Source organism: Elephas maximus, chromosome 4, assembly GCF_024166365.1.
Source record: "Elephas maximus indicus isolate mEleMax1 chromosome 4, mEleMax1 primary haplotype, whole genome shotgun sequence".
In the NCBI taxonomy this organism is placed as follows: Eukaryota; Metazoa; Chordata; class Mammalia; order Proboscidea; family Elephantidae; genus Elephas; species Elephas maximus.
The window spans coordinates 148084213-148107692 of NC_064822.1; the positions used below are offsets into that span (position 1 = coordinate 148084213).

Sequence of the window (23480 nt, forward strand, 5' to 3'; positions counted from 1 at the left end):
CAATTCTGCATGTTTTATTCCATAAATCTTCTCATTTGGGAGAATGTCTACTGTACTTGAATACAATTAGCAATATGCTTTAATAATTTTCCGCAGTTATTGTACCCTTTATTTTCACATTATAAATGCTCCTATGCAAATATACATCCTTTCACTGTGTTCCACACTGACAATGGCTTAATATCTATAATTTAATTTGTCGAGGAACACTTCTGCTCTCCCTGGCTTTATCATTGTACAGTGTTAAAATCCACTACTGTTCAATAAATATTTATAGATTTACTGGAAACATGCCTTTATTCTCTTTCATCTAGTGGGCGACTTCAGAAATACAAAGGAATAAAGAAGAAAAGTATATAAAGGAGGCTAAAAAATGAAACATAAAAAGTGATGTAAAATAAAGTTTGTTTGTTTGTTTGTTGTTGCAGTCTTATGTCAGGGCAATGAAACTGTCTTAGTCTGAGTTCTCTAGAGTGGCAAAACCAGTGAAGTATATACGAATGTATATAGAGAGAAATTTACTTCAAGGAAATGGCTCACATAATACTCTGAGCTGGTAAGTCCCAAATTTGTGGGTCAGGCAACGACTGAAGACCTTTACTGTCTCACGTGGTTATAGGGACCGATGAACCCAAAATTTGCAGATCAAGCAGCGGGATGGAGGCTCTTGCTAGCTCCAGGTGTTTCAGAGTAGGCAAATCCAAAATCTGTAAGTCAGGTGGGTGGCCAGAGACTTCTGCAGGTTTATGTCGCAAGAACTGGAGATCCGGCAAAGAGAAGAATGCAGGGTCGAGGGAGTGAGCTTTGCCATAACATCTGCTTATATACTGGAGACAGGCTCTGCCCCCAAAGAAACTCCCTTTTCAACTGATTGGCTGCTCACATCAGATCACAGACTGGAAGGTCTGCCAAACCACTGAGAATCATAGCCAAGCCAAGTTGACACCTAACATCAGCCATCAGAGAAACATCAGATTTTTATATTTTCCTTTTGCCAGGGACTCTTGTATTCCTGAATGGTTACTCCTCTAAGATCAGAAAAAGAAAATAAAGATACACAAACCTTAAACAAATGCCATAAACGTTAAACAAAAATCTTAGGGTTCTCTGATGGTATTTCTAATGTGTTTATGCTCTTTGAAAATTGTTTCAGTGAAATATTTTTAAAGACGTTTTTATTCTGCCAACATCTTTCATTCAGGTTCCTGGTAAAATGATATGTGGGTGGCTGTGACTAATTGTGTAACAGCTACTGTTTACCCAACAAGTTTGGACAGTTTATGTTTAATAATATGCAAATGAAATCAAAACCATGGAGGACAGTCAGCACCAGACACCCCAAAAGGGCAATTGGATTTTATCTGATGGCATAATAAGTAACTTGACTTTTTAAAATTCAGTACATTTGTTGGCCACCTACATTAAGTCAAGTATTAAGCAAGGCTTTGGAGTTGCAAAGATGACTTATACACAGCCTTGAGTTTCTTGCAGATTACTGTGTAAGGCATGTTTTTAAAGTGATTTTGTAAAATTGCTGCCTCCAGCATCTTCCTCATCTCAGGAAATTTTTCCATCTTTCCAGTTATTCAAATCATCCTTGACTATTCTTTTTCTCCCATACTGCACTCAAACTGTTAGAAAGTTCTAATGACTCCACTGTAAAACATGGACAGACTCTAATCACTTTTCTCCACCTCCACCTCTACCCCCGGCCAAAGCCTCCACAATCTCTTACCAGGATTATTAAATAAAACCCAGTCATCTCCCTGATTCCACACTTAAGCCTTTGAAATTTATTTTCACTACAATAGCCAGATTGCTCTAATCAAATACAAGTGAGATCTAGTCCCTTTTCTGTGTAAAACCTGCCAGCTGCTTCCCATCTCGTTCAGAGTAAAAGCTAAAGAAGAACTGAGAGTGGCCAAAAGTTGCAACAAGACCTTTCCCCATTGTAGCTTTATCTATCCCTTCCCCCATCACTTGCTCTACTCTAACCTCACTGGCTTCCTGCACTTTCTCGAGATCACCGGGCTTGCTTTTTTTTTTTTCTACTTGCTGTTTCCCCTTGCTGCTGTCTTCTAACCCCACATTCTCTCACCTTCTTTAGTTTTTTGCTTAAAAGTCATTTTTTCAGCAAGGCCTTCTGCCTTCTTGCAACACCCCCCTCCCCCAACTGCCCAGAACTTCTTATTCCATTTCCTGAATAGTTTTTTTTTTTTCTCTATAGCACTTCTCACCATCTGACATAATTCACATTTTTGGATTATTTTTTGTTGTTTGGCTCCTCTAACATGGATGTAACCTCCACGACAGCAAGAGTTATTTTTGTTGCTGTTATTTTGTTTTATTCGCTGCTGTTTCTCTAGCACTTAAAACAGGGCCTGACACATAGTTGTTCAGTAAGTAGTTGTTGAATGAATGGCTCTGCTTTATAAAGTCCTCTCTGAACATCTAAGGTAAAATCAGGCATTCTCTTTCTGGGTGCCCATAAAAATTATCACAAAAATAAAATTTATGTGTTCACACGTTTGGCTCTGTGATTGGACTCTGAGTTTGTTAACTACCAGGACAGGGATGGCTATGTAATTTGGGGAGCCCAGTCCAAAACGAGAATGCAGAGCCCTTTGTTCAAAAATTAAGAATTTCAAGACAGCGACAGCAGCACATTAAACCAAGCGTGGGGCCCTTTTGAGTGTAGGTGGGACATCCATTAAGCCAGTCCTATTCAGAACTATATCCATCTATTTCTTCATTTTCATATCCCAATTGCTAGCAATGTCCCCAGCAGAGGCTTCATAAATGCTTGTTGTGAATGCATGTATTTATATATAGAATTTGAAACTTTTCTACCTATATAGTTGTTGTTAGTTGCCAGCAAGTTGATTCTGTCTCATACTGACCCCATGTGTTCAAAGTAGTACTGCTTCATAGGGTTTTAAAAGCTGTGACTTTTAAGAAGCACATTGTCAGGACTGTCATCTGACGGGCCTCTGGGTGGGTTTGAACCACGAGTCTCCAGCTAGTAGTCGAGGGTTTAAGCACTTGCACTACAGTACCATTGCAAAATAGTGCAGATATTTAGACATGTAATTAATACAATGAGTTCCTGGGTAGTGCAGATGGTTAAATGCTTGACTAACTGAAATGTTGATCGTTCACAGCCACCCAGAGGCCCCTCAGAAGAAAGGTCTGGTGATCTGTTTCTGAAAGTTCACAGCCTTGAAAACTATGGAGTGCCGTTATAGTCTGCACACATGGGGTGGTCATGAGTTGTAATCAACTTGATGACAACTGTTTTTGATAATTAAAATGAGAAGCCGAAAGCAGTAAAATGGCATTTTTTCTAAGTGATATGATAATTTAGGGGATTAGATATTGCCCTAGGATCTAATTTACTGTTTCGCTTCTGACCCCACCTACTTTGCATGATTTTTTAAGTTTTCTAGCTCAGAAATTAAAAGCAAGATTAAGGAGATATACATGACCCTTACCTACTCTATTTTATTGTAACAAACAAGTGGTTCTTTTACTCAAAGTATAATCCGGCTTCTTTGAAGACAATAAAAAAAAAGTGCTGTATATATTTTTTGAATTAACTGTATTGAGTGAAAATAGGGAATCTATTATCTAGAAACCTTTTCTTTTCCATTGTTGCAAAACCAAAACATAGTATTTATTTGATTAACAAAAAGTTGATTTTCCGGTTCCCAGGTAGGAGAGATATTTTTGCTTTCAGTGTGTTCTTTTAGCATATTTTAGAGAAAATGGGAATTTGAAGATGAGCTTTAAATCCCAAGAGAATTTTCCCCAAAGAATAGAAGGTATGTCTATTTACAAGTCACTTCAGAGAAAATGGTTATTTCATTTTATTTTGTGCTGACTTAAAAAAAAAGTCTATAGGTCTCGGAAATCTTCAGTGCATGGAATAGATGGATGAAAAGACATATGATTGAATTGGTAAATGAGAGTAATCTTTCTACAGGAGTGAGAGCAATGCAGGACCTTCAGTTAATCTAGCTTTTCTTCATTTCCTCAAGGTCAAGACAGCATTTTGCTATTAATGACAAGAATGATAATACCTCACACCTGTATAGCACTTTTATTTTTCAAAGGATTTATTTTTTTGTTCTCACAATATGGTCAGGAAAATAGGACAGGAAGATTATTTTTATAGCCATCAGAGAACTGTATATGCACATTTTTAACAAAATTTAAAGAAAAAGAGGTGCAAGGAAATAGTGTGGTGAGTGATCATGTAGAAAAGAATTTTGTTTTGCTGCAATTAACAATTCATTGTTATTTTAATACTATACTACTGTCATCAAATTATATTCACATCACTAAAATTTCAAGCTTATTACATCCACTTGTCAGTTATCAACAATGGTTAGGTCCCAAAGACCGGGTCATTATGTGAAAATCAGTGTTATATGAAAATGGACGATGACCACATGCAATCACAAAATAGAGGACGACTACTTCCTCACATGACTGCCAAATTATATCATTACATAACTGCCAGGTTACATCATTACATAACTGCCAAATTACATCATTACATAACTGCCAAATCACTGAGCATCATGGTCCAGCCAAACTGACTCATAACCTTAACAATCACAGCTAGCATTACTCTTGCGTTGCACCTTGGCATTCATTACTGTCAGATGTACGTCATTAATGAGCCAAATAGTTGGATGGTAGATTTTTTACTATTGTCATAAATGGGAAATGTTGGATAACGAGACAGCTGATAAGTGAGGCATAGGTATATTCACTTCCAAGCAGTATCAGCAGAAAGAAGTAAATGATTATTCAATATAGAGCAGTTTTGCAAAAATTTTCGATCTTCGTTTTAAATCTCCAATAAATTTTAATTGTATAGGTAACTCGTATATTTTGAACATTATACAGGTATTTTCTCTACATAAGAAACTCAAAACATATGGTGATACTTAATCACATTTTGAATTTAATGTATGTGATTATGCCCTTTCAATTCAGAACATAAATCAAGTTAAAGTTCTCAACTATAGAAATTGATATTTTGGAAAAACAATATTAATGAAATTTCATGGAAAACTTTATTATAATATTCAATAATTCTATACTATATATAGCTAATAACTCAATGAGGTCCTAAGATTAATTAATACAATTCAAAAATTTTTTATCTTGCAGAATAATACAATATGATTATTTTGAGAATGAATCAGCTTCCTCTCAACAAATTAAAATCTGAAGGTCACTTTTCTGGATGTATTTCATTTTTGGTATGTCTGAAGAAAGAAATGGTTAATGAGACTTGCAAAACCTGGAAGATAAGGGAACAATAAAGTTTATCAAACGTTAATAAGAATAATTTGTAAAGTTAACACTTATACTGCATAATCACTGAAGGGAATATTCTAATGGAAAAGGGGTTCATAGAAATGAAAAAGCTTCAAAGTAAGGTACATGTTGCTGTGAATGAGAGGGCTGAAGAGTGAGTCTTCTAGAGGAAGCCACCTTTCACCAAGTCCATGTGTAAAGGGCATTAAGAAATAGACTGCTATGGTATTAGTTACATGGACTGTCATGGAACTAGATGCCTTGATGCACTGCTGTTCTGATTCTTGCACATCATCTGTCTAACTATGTCCTCAAACCTAGAAAACTGACTTTTTTGGTTTGGGATCATGAGAGGTGGTGTATAAAGGGTCAAAGACAAAATGGAGAACCAACATTCTCCGCTTGACTTCTGTCTTAAATACCCCATCATGAACATAATCGAGAAAAAAAAATATTTTAAAAGAATGATAGTAATGCTGCAAACATGCCTTGGTTAACCACTATTTTGGGATCAAAGCTGTTATCAGTTCAAGAGATTTTAAGGAACCTTAAGTTAACGGCTTTGTGGGTCAACATAATATCAAATTCAGGATCAGTGTCCTATTCTGGACAAACCATGCATTACATATTAGTTCCAATGCTGTGGTCCCCACTATAATCATCTGCCCACTCCCACCGTTTCTTTCACTCTGGAGCTCTCACTAGTTCTCATCAGCCTTCTGGGAGACTGCAGAATGCAGTCCTGATTCTGAATCTGGACTCTGTAGTTGGCACCTTGCAGAGATCACAGACTGTGTTCATTTTTCTTCCCATTATATTTCCGATATCTTTTTCAGTATCTGGCACAAAGTAGATGTCCCCCCTCTAAATTTATTGACTGACTGAATGAAAAATCAATATATGAGTGAACAGTAGATCTGACTAATGCCAAACATCTGCCCAATTTTCAGCAGTTTGTCGTGTTGCATTGCGATGCTCTTAGTGCTGAGGTATGAAGTAATTTTTTGTTATATTGCATCACAATGAAACTACTACCTGCCAGGACAACCGCTTATCAACAGTCTCCACCTGCCTGGCTGACTTAGAGATCTCTCCCACAGCTGGGGTCTTTACTCCTCCTTGGTGTGACTAGTCTCAAATGCTGGTTCCTATTATATACACTTGTTGGATCACACATCCACCTGGCTGTTCTGTAATCTATTCTGTATGGTTTATACTTAATATTTTTTTATCTTTAAACATATGAACAAAAGTTTACCTCTGAGGCCAAAAGTCCAAAGTTAATTCCAATTAAAGTTAAAACATTAACATCATACCATGCGCTGATTTTATTTTCACAACCCTAAGGAAAATAAGGTATTTAGATTGACTCAGCGATATAAATGGTCTTACATATAATTCTAGTCCCAAGAATAAGAAACACATAGAGATAAATAATTTACTAAAATAGAACTACCAAGTCAATGGCTAACTGGATTTTTGGTTTAAGAACCTGAGTTTGACAGCTGGCCACCTTAGTTGCTACTGTTAAAGTTCCTAAGATGTTGTCATGTATTTGAAATGAGAAAGCCATTAATTTTTGAAAGAAGGATTTGGTTTTCTGAAGATTATCGTAATTCAGCAGGGTATCTACCACCACCCAGATAGGAAGAGACACTTCTTAAAATACATAATGCTGTATTTATCTAAGAAAGAATTATATAATAGAAAGGATACACTTAAAATTAGAGTAACATCAGTATATGAACTATATACAAAGTATTAGCAATTCTTGGGATGGAAATTCCTTGTTTACTAATATCCTATACTTGTAAATATTAGTTGCTTCTGATGAGCCTCTACTCGTTCTTCTTCCACAACTACCTGAACACAATTATTGTCATTGCTGAGGTTCCGCCCTTCAGGTTTTGCCATCCCTCATACCCCTTTACTTCTGGTATTGCGGCCCCCTAAACAATCCTAGGAAACCCTGACGGCGTAGTGGTTAGGAGCTACGGCCACTAACCAAAAGGTCAGCAGCTGGAATCCACCAGGTGCTCCTTGGAAATCCTATGGGGCAGTTCTACTCCGTCCTATAGGGTTGCTATAAGTCAGAATCAGCTCAAAGGCAACAGGTCTTAAAAGAGTTTGAACAATCCTATACTCCAGGGCTTTGTCAAAAGGTGCCCCTGTTTCTGCAGGGCTTTGAGAAGGAAGGTTGGGAAGACGAATTGAGGGCATCCCAAGACCAAGGAGCACATAGATAACAGACCCCAAGAAATTTTATTTAATTTATTATATACCAAAATAAAACCACAGTTCACCTAATTATGGATTAAAAATTTCGTAAATTGGCTTAAGAACCTAACCCACATGAATAACATCATTTTTCTATAAAACTTTGCTCAAAATTTCAAACTGGTTTGCAAAAAAAAAAAAAAAAAAATCACTGTAAACACTCGGAGAAGCCTTCACTTATCTTACCTCTAGGTAAGTTGCATTCAGTGGTGCATCACAAAACCATTTTCTTAATGTAGAATTTGTGCACGAACATGGTACCTGTTCTGAGTTTTCTTTATTCATGTTCTTTATCCAATCCGTATAATTGTTTTGGCCACAACACTGTAACTAAAAAAATAAGTCTATGACTTTTACTATAAAATATTCACAATGCCGTTAATTATATGACTCCCGTGCATATTAAAGTTGTATGCTGTAAAGCAGATAGTTTGTTCTTATGCAAATATAATGAATTCAACAAAAACTATACTTTTAATTTAACTCACTACTTTGTTGCCTCTGCTGTTTTATTAAGGAGACCTAGTGGCACACTGGTTAAAGTGATCGACTGCTAATGAAAGTCTGCCCGTTGGAAACCATCGGTGACTCTGAGGGAGGAAGATGTGGCAGTCTGCATCCATAGAGATTTACAGCCTTGGAAACCCTATGGTGTCACTATGAGTTGGAATTGACTCAATGGCAGTGGGTCTGGTTTTTGGTTTTGGTGGTGGTTATTAACCAGAGCTAAAGTTCTCTATTCATTCATAGTGGGTTATGTTTAGATGAAATTGTTATATATGAATTTGATCTCATGGGAGTCCAAGATGGAAGTTATACCTTTTTTAATAGAGTTGCAAACTGTATTTAGGAACACAGTATAATACAGACTCACCTGAGCCCTACCTTCCTTCTAACTATAGTATTTCCCTTTATATTTATCCAGAACATGCTACCACTGTTTACTATGCATGAAAAGAGACTCAGGATTATTTCTGTTCTCTTAGAGCTAATGTGAGATAATAAATTTCATTGTTATACTGTGTGAAAAATTGCCACAAAGACCAAAAACGTATGATAGTAAAAATAGTCATAGAAATGGTCAGATTTCTAAGAAATATCTCTTTTCCTGTGCTGGTTCTAGAATCCTATGAAGTTGAGTCGGGAGGATGTGAGAGAATTAGCTTATATATTTGTCACCTAAGAAATAAGAGGAAGTTGAAGTGAGTTTTCATTGTTTTCTAAACTTGTTACTGAAAGTTATAACATCAGTACTACCTATATTACAATATGCACCACCAATGTTATTAAAATGTTGAGTAACTAAATTAGGATATTGAAACATTAGAGATTAGTTTAACCAACTAAATCTACACACACTATCACAATTATATTCATGGCTAGAACTGGAAGCTGGAATCTCCTTAATACTAGTGATGTCGTTAGCTGTCATTCAGTCGGTCCGTGACTCATGGAGACCCCATGCACAGTAGAACAAAATGCTGCCCAGTCCTGCACCATTCCCACGAACATGATCAATGGTAAATCAAACCATTGTGATCCATAGGCTTTTCATTGCCTCATTTTCAGAAGTAGATCGCCAGGCCTTTACTCCTTGCCCATCTTAGTCTGAAAGCTCTACTGAAACCTGTTCAGCATCATAGCAACATGCAAGCCTCAGATGAAGACACTCATGGCTGCCTGTGAGATGTATTGGCTGGGAATCGAACCCTCATCTCTCTCATAATGGGCAATAACTCTACTACTGATCCACCACTGCCCCAGTGATGTCATAAAAAAAAAAAAAAAACAGTTTCTGTCAAGTTGATTCCAACCCCACGTGTGTCAGAGCCGACTATGCTCTGTAGAGTTCTCAATGGCTGATTTTTCAGAAGTAGATTGCCAGGCTTTTCTTCTGTGGTACCCTAGGCAGACCTGAATCCCCAACCTTTCAGTTAGCAGTCTAGCAAGTTAACCGTGTGCCCCACCCGGGACCCCTTTGATGTCATACATAGAGCTTTTTTCCTGTTTATCAGTTCATGAATGTAGGAAAGTTTCATTTCTGCTGTAAGTTTTAAGCAGTCTGAAATTTCAATGAACGTACTGATCACATACGTCTGAGAAAAATAAGACAAGTGAAATCATTTAGAATTACATTTCAGTTCTCTTAAAATCCATTTCTGTTATTTTGTGCACTAAAAATAATAACTACTTTTTATGAGAGACATCTAGTGTAGCAGTTACTACAAAGTCTGCTGCCAGATTATCTGGGTTGGAATCTTGGCTCTGCCACTTATTAACTGTGCGACCCAAGGTAAATTAGTGAATTTATCTGCCCTTCATTTATAAAAAGAGCATATTATTACTTCATACCTCATTAGGTCGTTTGGAGGATAAATGAGTTAATATATGCAAAGCCAAAACCAAACTTGTTCCTGTTGAGTCATTCTGACTCATAACCACCCTATAGGACAGAGTAAAACTGCCCCATAGGGTTTCCAAGGAGCACTTACAAAAGGGCACTGATACTGGCACTATGTAAATGTTTGCTATTTTTGTTATTGGGCACTTAGTATGTTCCAGGTGCTGATCTATTCCTCTAAACCATCTGGCTGACAATATCCCCTACCCTTTCACTACACCCACTGAGAAAAATTTGAATGAATTGTGACATAGTAATTCTTACAACAAGGATTACCTGCTTAGTATGTACCAGATCCAAGGCTTTCTATATATTCTACATATTACTCCTGCCAAGAAGAGGTAGGTGTTATTATTTTCATTTTACTAACAAGGAAACTGAAGTTAAGAGGGTGGCTTGTCCAGGGTCACAAAACTACGGCGTGGCAATCCTAATTCTGGCATTCAGGCTCGCATGTAACCACCGTGCTGCTCTGTTGCTAGAGGGACAGCTGATCAGAACAATCTTTCATTGGATGCAGCCGGACAGACATACTCCATTTGGCAGAGGACCACCGACACTTTTGTAGGTGAAACCAGGGTAAAACGCTCATTAATTAACCCAGAAAAGGAGAGAGAAGCTACAAAAAGGAGAATAAAAAAAAAACAAATTCAAGATGTGTAGGAGGGAGAATGTGCTCCACCCAGTTTGTCTGGAAGAAGCACAAGGACTTCTCATTCCTCTGCCCCTTCCTCCTGCCATTCCCTGTCTCACCCCTACAATGGTCACTTTTGACTTCTAATTATAATTTCATCTTACTGTTTTCTGGAACAAATTCAGAATAATCCACTTGGGTAGGTCTTCAGGCATATTTTTAGATCCGTACTTCAAAATGACTAAATCAAATTCATCATGCCATATTTGATGAACCTATTGGGAATTGAATTAAAAGTGAAAACTTGATAGACACTTTCACTGATGGCTACTCAGAAAACTGTATTCAATGTTACCCTTTTTGTTTAAGTTACATTATTTTATAACTTTTTGAATTATAGCAAACTATTTTATAGTAGTACAAATGAGTCTGGATTATAGAAATGCAAATGTTTTTTATTCCCTAGTTGGAGGTGCAACTGATCACTCTCCCATCCAAGTCAATTTTGCATCTTTTAAATAATTTAAACATTCCTGATTACCTATATATGTGTCTTTTCTTTGGATTCTCCTTTGAGCTGGTTTTTACATCTTCCAAGCTTCCTCACTGATTAAGACATTAAATAAAATTATTGACATATCTCCATTTTATTTGTACAAGAGTCACGATTTCATATTTTTAGAAAGTACTGTTTAACCATATGAACACAAAAACAATTCCATCTGAATGGGGGAAAATGCTATTTCAACATCTAGATTCTGAGAAGGTAGATATATTTTAATAGTAACTTACTTAAGCATTTACAAATTTATATAGGACTTTCACAAGCAATTTCTAATTTCCTCCTCAATAAGACCAAAAATAAAACCAGCTGCCAGTGAGTTAATTCAAAACTGTAGGAAAAACAAATATGATTGCCATTTTGTAAACAAGAAGACAGAAAGAGAATTTAATTATCTGCTTTTGTTTACAGGAATAAGGAAAAGGATGAAAGACTTGAATTCTGATTCAATGCTTCCTCATTGTATAATGCTGTTTTTGCATAACTGGTGGGAATATAACAAAAATTATAAAGTGTACGCAAGTTAAATGCTTACTCAGTTACTTATATAACCCAGTGCTGTTGAGTCGATTCCGACTCATAGCGACCCTATAGGACAGAGTAGAACTGCCCCGTAGAGTTTCCAAGGAGCACCTGGCGGATTTGAACTGCCGATCTATGTATCTGTGTGTTAATACAAAGTCAGATCTTCACTGAGCTGAAACACTTAAAGAATTAAAAGTAACCCTAGGCTGCAATAAGTAAATTTTGTTACCAAAAAGTTTTTGGGGGCAATTTTATCATGGACTTTTTTGAACTTAATTTGGTAAGTATAAATCTTGTTCTGAGCCCTGGTGGTGCAGTGGTTAAGAGCTGGGCTGCTAATCAAAGTATCAGCAGTTCGAATCCACCAGGTGCCTCTTGGAAACCCTATGGGGCAGTTCTACTCTGTCCTTTAGGGTCGCTATGAGTCAGAATCGACTCGAGGGCAACGGCAACAGGTTCATATCACTTATGAATGTGACCTGGGCAAAATATACGATTATATCTTATATACATAAAATTGCTAAATATATACTTCGATTAGTATTATTAAACGATCTCAATTTCTTTACAAAAATATGGTGAGTTGTAACCCCAATACTCCTCAGCATGTTTTCTCCTTTTTCAAAATGGGTAACTGAGAGCTTGATAAAACTAGTGCCATGATAAACCTGTAAGTTGTTCTTCCTCTGCCTGCCTCCTTCATGTACCTCTGTTAATGACTTTGTTTTGACCAAATGTTAATGACCTTGTTCTTTGTTTTAAACTGATGCAAATAACCTTTTGTTATGTTGGACCACCGGTGGCATACAACACCTACAGGAAAATTGGAGCCCAGGTATCTGATATCCTTAGCCTAATAAAGAGATGTCCGGCAGTATCTTTTGTCACCATCCTGTAATGAATAGCTCTTCTTGAGCATACCTCTGGCCAAGTAACTAAAGTCTATATAAGCTCTAATGTAAAATTGCTCTTTGGGACTCCATAGAGACAGGCTATGTTGCTGCTGGTCCCCGGTGATGTATACATCTCCTTTATAAACTTTTTCACTCTTTCTGACCTGTAGTATGTTTGATTGGCTTGACTTTTCCAGGGCACGGACCCAAACTGGGTAACACAGTGATTGGATCAGGAGTGGTAACCTGGGTGGCAGAGGGTATCTGGATGTCTCACACTCCGCATCACTTTTTCTTCCCCCACTTCTTCGTTATTGACAACTTTCTCAATCTTATCCGAAAGCCCCTCCCCCCACGAAAAAGGTGCCATCAAGTGGATTCTGACTCATTGTGACCCCTTTTGTTTCAGAGTACTCTTGTACTCCATAGGGTTTTCGTGTGTGTGACCTAATGGAAGTGAATCACCAGGCCTTTCTTCCGAGGTGCATCTGGGTGGTTTCCAACAGCCAACCTTTAGGTTGGGAGCCACTTGCTCATAGCTATGCATTGAACCTTTTGTGCTACCCAGGGAATCCTTTTCCAAGCACAGTTATAGACAGATTCCTCCAGCCCACCCTTCCCATCTGACCCCTGGTTGCCTACATAGAATTCTAGTGTTTCCACCGAATCCTTTTGTACCCCTAAAGATATTACCTTTGGCTTTTATTATAAGTTCAAAGGTCTCAAAAATCTAAGGCATTCAATTTTCTTTAGATTTCAAATAAAAGAACAGATTGATAAGGAGTCACTTTCCATACCTCCTCTTTCTTTGTGAAGATGAGTGCTGAAAATACAACTTGAACACCAATGGGACACATTAACAGTGCTGCATACTAAAATGAAAGAAAAACAGAGATGACAACTATGCTTCTACTTTATATTTTAGAAGCAATAATAATGGGAAAACGCACACCATATAAAGCATGCATAGGTATCTCTGAGGCTTCATAAAATTGTTGAAATAAAAAGGCATGCCTCCTTACACACACACACACACACACACACACACACATATCCATGATGAGACTACATCTCACATACTTTGGTCATGTTATCCGGAAGAATCAGTCTGTGGAGAAGGATATCATGCATAGTAAAGTAGAGGGTCAGTGAAAAAGAGGAAGACCCTTAACTAGATGGACTGACACAGTGGCTGCAACAATGGGCTCAAGCATAACAATGATTGTGAGATGGTGCAGGACCGGGCAGTGTTTCGTTCTGTGGTACACAGGGTTGCTATGAGTCAGAACCAACTGAACGGCACCTAACAACAACAACCACAAGACAGTAATATGTAATAGTATTTTATGAGAAACCTCATCGGCTACTTGGTCTAACGAAGCTGTTGATGACTCACTCTTAATTCAGATCTGAAAACTGTCATTGAGGGGAATTCAACTCTCTGGATATCCATGAAAACTAAAAAAAATTCACTAAATTCGTGACCTACTTTGCAAACTATCCTAAGGTGTAGCAGGAGACAGGATTGCCAAAAGTAACTGTCTTAGTAAACTTAATGTACTTTGGACTATTTCTTTGAAAACTGAAAATACTTCTATGCAAAGCGAAATAAAATGTTTTTCCCATTTATTAGACCATTTTCTTTTTTAATTCTATGACCACTTCAATTGTTTCAACATAGCAGCACATACGGATATTATCTTATCTGGAATTAACAATAATTTAAGAAGCCCTGGTGGCACAGTGGTTAAGCACTCATCTGCTAACCCAAAGGTTAGTGATTTAAACCCACAAGCCTCTCTGCAGGAGAAAGATGTGGCAGTCTGCTTCCATAAATATTTATAGCTTTGGGAATTCCACGGGACAGTTCTACTCTGTCCTATAGGGTCAGTATGAGTCAGAATCAACTAGACGGCAATGGGTTTGGTTTTTTTGAAAGTTAGTGGTCTAAATATTAACCAGTTAAAATATAAGTAATAGCGATTTACTGTTGTCTTGGTCATCTAGTGCTGATATAACAGAAATACCACAAGTGGATGGCTTTAACAAAGAGAAACTTATTCTCTGTCTAGTAGGCTATAAGTCTGAATTCAGGGCATCAGCTCCAGGGGAAGGCTTTCTCTCTCTGTCACCTGTGAAGGAAGGTATTTGTCATCAATCTTCCTTTGGTCTAGGAGCTTCTCTGCGCAGGAGCCTCGGGGCCAAAGGACAAGTTCTGCTCCAGGTGTGTGTTGCTTTCTTGGTGGTATGAGGTCCCCATGTCTCTTTGCTCACTTCTCTTTTGTATCTCAAAAGAGATTGATTTAAGACACAATCTAATCTTGTAGATCTCGCCAATAAAACTGCTGCTAATCCATCTCATTAACATCATAGTGACAGAATTTACAACACACCGGAAAATCATATCAGATGACAAAATGGTGGACAATCACACAATACTGGGACAATCACACAATCATGCCCCAGCCAAATTGATAGTCATATTTTTGGAGGACACAATTCAATCCATGACAACTGTATCATTATTAATTTCATGTATGTTAAACATTTAATACTTTAAAATAGCCAGCTAAGGTTTGGTTACTTGACATAATTTTTTTTTTCAGAGATAAAAAAATATAGACATGACACTTTACATCTACCTAGAAGTTTAGATTTATAATACTTCTACATATAATACCTCATTTAATCCTCACTAATAAAATATTGGTGGAGGCAGGAAAATTGTGAAAGACTGAAATGATCCAAATGATTATTAGGTGTCTTTTTAGGAGCCCTGGTGGCACAGTCGTTAAGAGATTGGCTGCTAACCAAAAGGTCAGCAGTTCAAACCCACCAGCTGCTTCTTGGAGACTTTATAGGGCAGTTCAACTCCGTCCTATAGGGTCACTATGAGTCAGAACCGACTTGAGGGCAACTGGTTTGGTTTTTGCTTTGGTTTCAATGGCAAGCTAGGTATTGTCTAGTGGACCCTTCCTGGTTTCTGATCTGTGGGTACTTGCCATTATCTTTGACTAAACTATTTTATAACTCTGTAGAGATAGAGGTTAACTTACAGAAAACTGATAACATTGCAAATTTCCTGTCTGTAGCAATGCAAATGATTTCCATTTATAGAAATGCAAATAAATAAGGTCTATAAGAAATATCCAAAACCAAACCAAACCCACCACCATCAAGTCAATTCTGACTCCTAGAGACCTTCAATACAGAGCAGAACTGCCCCATAGGGTTTCCAAGGCTGTAAATCTTTGTGGAAGCAAACTGTCACATCTTTCTCCCACTGAGTAGCTGGTAGGTTCAAACCACTGACCTGTTGGTTAGCATGGAACACTTTAACCACTGCTCCATTAGGGCTCCTTATAAGAAATATAAATCTCCACAAATCTAATTCCCATTTCAACCAGTTCTAACTTTTTACTGGTTCCCTCACTGAATAATTAGCTAAATAAATTCTTTGATATATGTTGACTTATATATATGTTAGAGAACTTATTTTACCCCTGAAGATTATGTTTTAACAGTAGTTATTTATAGTAATAAGAAAAGTTCAGCATATTTATGTGTTATCAGTACTTAGAATCCAAGTAATAGACCCACCTCACATTACTTGGATCTACAATCAATGCCCATGGAAGCAACAGTCAAGAAATCAAATGACATATTGCATTAGGCAAATCTACTGCAAAAGACCTCTTTAAAGTGTGAAAGGGCAAAATACCACTTTCAGGATTAAGACACGCCTGACCCAAGCCATGGTATTTTCATTCGCCTCATATACATGTGAAAGCTGGACAATGAATAAGGAAGACCAAAGAACTGTCATCTTTGAATTACGGTGTTTTCAAAGAATGTTGACTATACCATGGATTGCCAGAAGAACAATCAATCTGTCTTGAAAGAAATATATCCAGAATGCTCCTTAGAAGCAGGATGGTGAGACTTTGTCTCACATACTTTGAACATGTTATCAGGAGGGACCAGTCCCTGGAGAAGGTCATCATGCTTGGTAAAGTAGGAAAAAAAAAAAAAACCCAGTGCAGTCGAGTCGGTAGAGGGGCAGCAAAAAAGAGGAAGACACTTCACAAGATGGACTGACACAGCAGTTGCAACAATGGGCTCAAACATAGCAATGACTGTGAAGATAGCCCAGGACCAGGCAGTGTTTTGTTCCCTTGTACATAAGGTTGCTATGTGTAGGAACTGACTTGACAGCACCTAACAACAGTTCTTACAAAGCACAGTGAGGCACTGCACAAGAGCTTTTATAAGAAATAAAACTGTCCCTTAAGTGTTAATCTGCAAAACTAATATCTATTTGATTAGAGTAGGGGTATGCCAAATTAGCTTTAAGCCACAGAATAGTTCCTAGGGCTATGAGATTGTTCTATAACTGGACTTTGAAAATTAAATATGGTTAAAGGTGAAACGTGTTCAGAGAGAAATAGCAAAACAGCAAAAGAGCCATGAGGGAAAACCTGGTGGTATCCTTCCATGGCATGTGCAGAAGGGATGGTGGGTGTCTTGGCTCTAGGACCTGACCTCTCATGTCCTAAAAAAAAAAAAAAAAGTATCACCTATATTCCTTATGATGGGGTCTATCAGACTTGCTCATTCTGAACCAATAGTAATCGAAACACATGAGGCAGAAACTTTAGAGCTGTGTAAGTTTTTCTCCCTTTAGTTTTCCCCTTCCTTTCCCCTCCCCAACCCCAACTCAATGCTTGTGACAGGCTCTGTCTTCTTTGTTTAAAGGGAAGTTTGTGGCAAGGAGAAAATCAAGATTTTCCTGCAAGCCATTTCCATTATGATTTTCATTTCCAAAATTTTAAGCCCACTGATAAAATTATGCTAAGTATCCTAGAAGGAGAAGATAGGATTTGAGAAAAGTAGGAGAGCCTTTGAGAGAAGTAAGAGTGAGGCGTATTTTCAGACTAGAAAGATTCTAAGGCACTGGTTGGAGGATGGGTTCTCAGAGCAATGAGAGCCAGTGATTAGATTTCTGGCTGTACTCTGGTGAGGTGGCAAAACCCCAGAGGGAAACGTGTGGTTTCTAGCTTTGCCTAAAATGTCCATGGGGAGTGTAATATTTAAATAGTAATAGGTAAGAATATCTAACAGGCAGCATCTGATCCCTATGTCCTTTAGTTGTTAAAACATTAGAAAGGTCTCAGTGTCTTCAGGGAAGGATACTTCAGGGAAGGAGGACCCAGTGGGTATTTACAGATTCTTTGCAGGTTTCAGAAACTCTGGTGGCTAGTGGTTAAGTGCTATGGCTGCTAACCAAGAGGTCGGCAGTTTGAATCCACCAGGCGCTCCTTGGAAACTCTATGGGGCAGTTCTAGTCCGTCCTATACGGTTGCTATGAGTTGGAATTGACTTGGAGGCAGTGGGTTTGTTTTGGTTTTTTGCAGGTTTCATTGATAAGCAGCAGTGGTACGTACTGGGTGAATAGCAGCCCTGCCTTTACCACTTTAGGCCATTCAAACAACAGAATGAGAAGACCTAAAGGGCCCATATGGGCTGGGAAAGTGAGTGCATTGGTGGTAATCAAGGGCCGGAGGGACCACAAGACTTTCAGAGCTACCGAAGAGTCAAGTATCCCTGCACTCTTCCTGTAGAAGGCCAGTAAAAAAAAAAAAATGTAGGCAAGGAAAAAAATGACTGTGGTTGAATTTATTATCTGTTTGTAATGGAGTGGCTATGAATTAAAATCAATTTGATTTAAAGAAAATTCAAACGTTATATTTCATTTGACTTTGTGAATTGTGATTCATATCTGCCACATACATGGTAAATGACTCATTCAGGTCTATACTCCTGATTATAATTTGTCTTTTCATGTTACATGCCTAGGGGGAGATGGTGTGCTAGCCAGATGCCAGAATCCTGCCCTCTCAGCAGTTCAGTTCTCTTTGTTAAATAATAAATTGTGAAATCGATTGTAATTTAGCTTCCCACATGTCACGCCCACAGGGAGAAAATGTGCTAACTACAGGACATGTTTCCTTTTCTTTGGTAAGCTATATTGCTCACTGACATTAATATATTTTATTCTAATTTTAGTCTTCAGATTCTTAGGTTTGATTCATCGTAGTTCACCCTAGGAGTTGGATGCCTCTTGACTCTGTGGAAAATTAAATATCTAAGTCTGCAGTCCTGAGGCCCAGATTTAATGCATGGGAAACTTACTAAGAAAATATTCTACCTAGAAAATTTTCTTGGAGGGCACTTCATTTGGGTCACAAGGACACATTATATTTGAATGGCCATGGTGACATAAATCACTCTCGCTCATTTGTATGAACCTCAAAAATCGAAGGTTCAAAGTCAGAAGTGAAATACATACCAGAATTAGGAGACATCTGATTGCTTTGTGAATTCCCAAATAACCCAAAAGACAAAGAATAACAGTAGCAGATCCAGTTCCAATCAGCAGTTGAGAAACATATGCTATCAAGTGATTCTTTTCATCTGTGGGAATGTAAAATGACTTATTATGAAGTTACATTTCGTTTGTTTTCTATTTAATAAATAATACATAAATACGGCAACCAAAGGTTTCTCGAAGTTGTTGCCAAACCACCAGGATTCTCTCTCTTTTTTTTTTTTTACCCCATTCTAGCCCCTCTCACTCTAGGCAACAACCTTTCTACCTTTTCTGATAATGATAGACAATCTCAGACTGTTTCTTTATCTTATCTTCATTGTTGTCTATGATAAAAGACCTTTTTTTTTCTGGGATGACGTCTACACATACACCGTCAAACATTCATGTACTAATTCATTCATCAAAAAATCTTGAAGTACCAAATTGTGGGCTGGGCGTCCCTTGTATGATATCCTGCGTGTTTTACTAATTATCGTTCTCTTCGCGCTATATTTTATATTCTCCTTACCTAGACTATGAGCTCAGTGTTAGAGACTGAGTGGCTTTGCATCACAACTGAGAAATTCTTAGCTTAGGAAACTAAACTCTTTTACAATAGGCTGAAGGAAACCTGCTCTTGGCCCCAGAGGAAGAGGTTATCTTTATTATACTGGGCAGTAGGCAAATCTGCCCTTTGATCCTTAGAGATATCCTGTCTTAGCTACCTAGTGCTGATGTAACAGAAATACCACAAGTGGGTGGCTTTAAAGAACAGAAATTTTCTCACAGTTCAAGAAGCTAGAGGTCAGAATTCAGGATGTGGCCCCAGAGGAGGTTGTTGTTGTGGTTGTTAGGTGCCGTGGAGTCGGTTCTGACTCACAGCAACCCTATGTATCACAGAATGAAACACTGCCTGGTCCTGCGCCATGCTCACAATCGTTGTTATGCTTGAGCCCATTGTTGCAGCCACTATGTCAATCCGCCTCATTGAGGATCTTCCTCTTTTTCACTGACCCTCTACTTTACCAAGTACGATGTCCTTTTTCAGGGACTGATCCTTCCTCACAACATGTCCAAAGTATGTTATGTGAGATGTAGTCTCGCCATCCTTGCTTCTAAGGAGCATTCTAGTTGTACTTCTTCCAAGACAGATTTGTTCCTTCTTTTGGCAGTCCATGGTATATTCAATATTCCTCGCCAAAACCACAATTCAAAGGAGTCAATTCTTCGATTTTCCTCATTCATTGTCCAGCTTTCACATGCATATGATACAATTGAAAAGACCATGGCTTGGCACAGGTGGACCTTGGTCTTCAAGATGACATCTTTGCTTTTCAACACTTTAATGAGGTCCTTTGCAGCAGATTTGCCCAATGCAATGTGTCTTTTGATATTTTGAGTGCTGCTTCCATGGATGTTGATTGTGGATGGAAGTAAAATGAAATCCTTGACAACATCAATCTTTTCTCCATTTATCATGATGTGGCTTATTGGTCCAGTTGGGAGGATTTTTTGTTTTCAGAGGAGGTATTTCCTTTCTATTTCAGTTTCTAGTAGCTACCAGCAATGCTTGGTGTGCCTGGGTTTTCTATACATCTTTCTTCCTCATCTGTCTTCCTCTTCCCTCTGTGTGTGCCTGTGTCTATTCTGCTCTTTCTATACCTAAGAGGTGATTAGGTTTAGGACCCACCTTATTAATGTAATAAAAGAAAAACCCCTTTTTTTCAAATAGGCTCATGTTTATAGGTGCAGGGGTTAGGATTTCAAGACATGTATTTTGGAATGGGGGGACATAGTTCATTCCACAACAGATACTATGTCTATCTTTCAAGACTGTATTCTATACAAAAGATCCTGAAAAGATAGTCAGGAACTAAAGGGCAGTAAGTGTTTCAAGAAATTCCAGAGAACATTAGAAAATTGTCTCCCAACACTAAGTTCCTCTTTTTTATTTTTAGCAAATCATGGCACATACTCACTGCACAACAGGGGTTGGCAAACTTTTTCTGTAAAGGGCCAGATAGTAAATATTTTAGGCTTTGTGAACCATACACTGTTACAACTACTCAACACTGCCACTGCAGTGCAAATGGGGCCTCGGTGGGATAGTGGTTAAGCGCTTGGCTGCCAATCCACTAGCTACTCCTTGGAAAACCTATGGGGCAGTTCTACTCTGTCCTATAGGGTCGCTATGAGTTGGAATTGATTCAATAGCCAACAGGTTTGTTTTTTTGTTGTAGTGCAAAAGCAGCCATAAGCTATATGTAAGTGAATGGGTATGGTTGTGTTCCAATACAAGTTAATTTATAAAAACAGGCAATAGCTGTATTTGGCCTGTGGGCTGTATTTGCTGACTCCCTGCCATATCATATCTGATTTTCAAAATCTTTGATAAAAACAGGGGAGTACCTTCCTCCCACCAACCAAAGATATTTATATGGAAATAATCCTTAGCCTAGTGGCTCCTAAACTTAACTCACAGTGACCACAACATACTACAAAATGTCAGAAACAAAAGAAACCAAAGTTTTTTTCCATAAAGTTAAAATATTCAGTTATTTTATTCATATGTTCATATTTGGGGTATATTATAATTTATTTGTTATCCTGTGATGGTGAGAGTATAGGCTGAGTTTTAAAACCCATCATTTCACTTGCGGGGGTGGGTAGGAATTGTGTAGCAGAGCAGTGGTGGCACAGTGGTTGAGCCCTCCGCTGCTAACGGAAAGGTTGGCTGTTGGAACCCATCAGCTGCTCCACAGAAGAAAGATGTGGCAATCTGCTTCCATAAAGATTATAGCCTTGGAAACTCTACGGGGCAGCTCTACTCTGTCCTATACCCAAAACCAAACTTACTGTTGTCAAGTCGGTTCTGACTGATAGTGACTCTACAGGACAGAGTAGAACTGCCCCACAGAGTTTCCAAGGAGCACTTGGTAGATTCAAACTGCTGACCTTTTGGTTAGCAGCCATAGCACTTAACCACTATGCCACCAGGGTCTTCATTCTGTCCTATAGGGTCACTATAGTCTGAATTGACTCGAGGGCAATGGGTTTGGTTTGGTTTTGGAGGGATTGTGAAAACTGTTGATCTCCATTATCCTTTCAAGTCTACAGATTTGTAATGGTCCAGGGTTATCACAACAATCCTCAACCTCCGCTTTCTCTCATCGCTCTTGTTCAGCTTGTTCCTAGCTCTAAGAAAAAAAAAAAAAAGTTCCTACCTCTTTCTTCCTAATTTATCTCTTCTAAAACCAGTTGATACAAACTTTCAGAGGGAAAACTAGATTATATTTAATGAATGTTGGCGTAATACTGCCACCTGCTGAATAAATCATATATGCAATGATTTAAAATTGAATGCCTGGTTTATTTCATTCAGGGAAAGCAAAAAGAAAATAGATACATACCCAAAACAGTTAAAAAATTGTTTCTATCTAACAAAAGCCATGTGCCAAATCCCATGAGTAAAAATCCAAGAATCTATAAAAGAGACAGTCGGAGTTTATTTTTTTAAGTAATTGCCTATAAAAATGCATTCGTTTTCTTTAGTAAATAATTGTGAGGATTCTTACCAAGGAAGCTCCATTAATGAGGTAAAGAATGTATTTAAAAATTATTATTTTGCTTTTCTTTAACATTTTTTTCCTCTCAGAAAACTGGTGATTCTGAAAGATAACCACAAGTTTTACTATAAAAATTCACCACAATATCAACTTTAATTCTGCCTATTCATGCCATTCATTTGCATAATTTTCTTCTCTTACTAGTTTTTGGTATAACCTTTTTTTTTCCATGAACATAAAGGCATGCTGAAAATATCTTGAAATCATACCTTTCTCTATCTGAATTTTTTGTCCAGCCACTCGAGACCAAAACAGTATGTCAATAGTAGCCTCATTGAACTCCTTGCAGTTTTCAAAAAGTAAACTATTTTCTTTTGTTTCCAGTCTTAACACGCCTTGTTCTCTTTGCTGGAAAGCTTTCCTTTGCCTCTGCCTATCCCTGACCTTTCCCAGAAAAATGTCACCTTCTCAATGAGATCTCACTGTGGGAAGCACTTCCCTAACCCCAATTTGTTGCTATTTTCCTTTTGTTTTTCTCCCCACCTAGACTCTGAGGTCTTTAAGAGGACAGAGGTCTTTTACATCATTAAAACCCCAGAGTCTAACACATACTAGGTACTTAATATTTGTTGAAAAAATTAATAGATGGAATTATTTTATTAGTCCACAATTTAGTTTGGTATACAGTGTAAGGAAAGGTGCTAATTTAATGTTAATTAAAACTTATTTTCCAGATAGCTAATATTCTTAAAACTTTTATGGAAAATAAATACTTACCCCCATTGGTTGTAGGTACTTTGTTTTTTAGATATGAAAATTTAAAATTTTCTTGGGCTTCGTTCTGGGTTTTCTCTTCTGTTTCATTGATTTAATTCTAGTTGAGCATCATGTTTTAAAAAGTATATTAGCTTTATAATGTTT

General features: G+C 37.8%; 1 protein-coding gene across 1 annotated transcript; it reads right to left on the reverse strand.

The window, feature by feature from the left end:
* Positions 1 to 5245: 5245 nt before the first annotated feature.
* TSPAN19 (tetraspanin 19) lies at positions 5246 to 22634 on the reverse strand. The gene is made up of 8 exons (XM_049884967.1): positions 22569 to 22634; positions 22404 to 22476; positions 18973 to 19097; positions 13421 to 13495; positions 10808 to 10918; positions 7795 to 7938; positions 6590 to 6673; positions 5246 to 5314 (listed from the first exon to the last, which is right to left on the reverse strand). Exons 1-8 carry the CDS (start codon positions 22632 to 22634, stop codon positions 5246 to 5248), a joined length of 747 nt encoding a protein of 248 aa, XP_049740924.1.
* Positions 22635 to 23480: the final 846 nt, after the last annotated feature.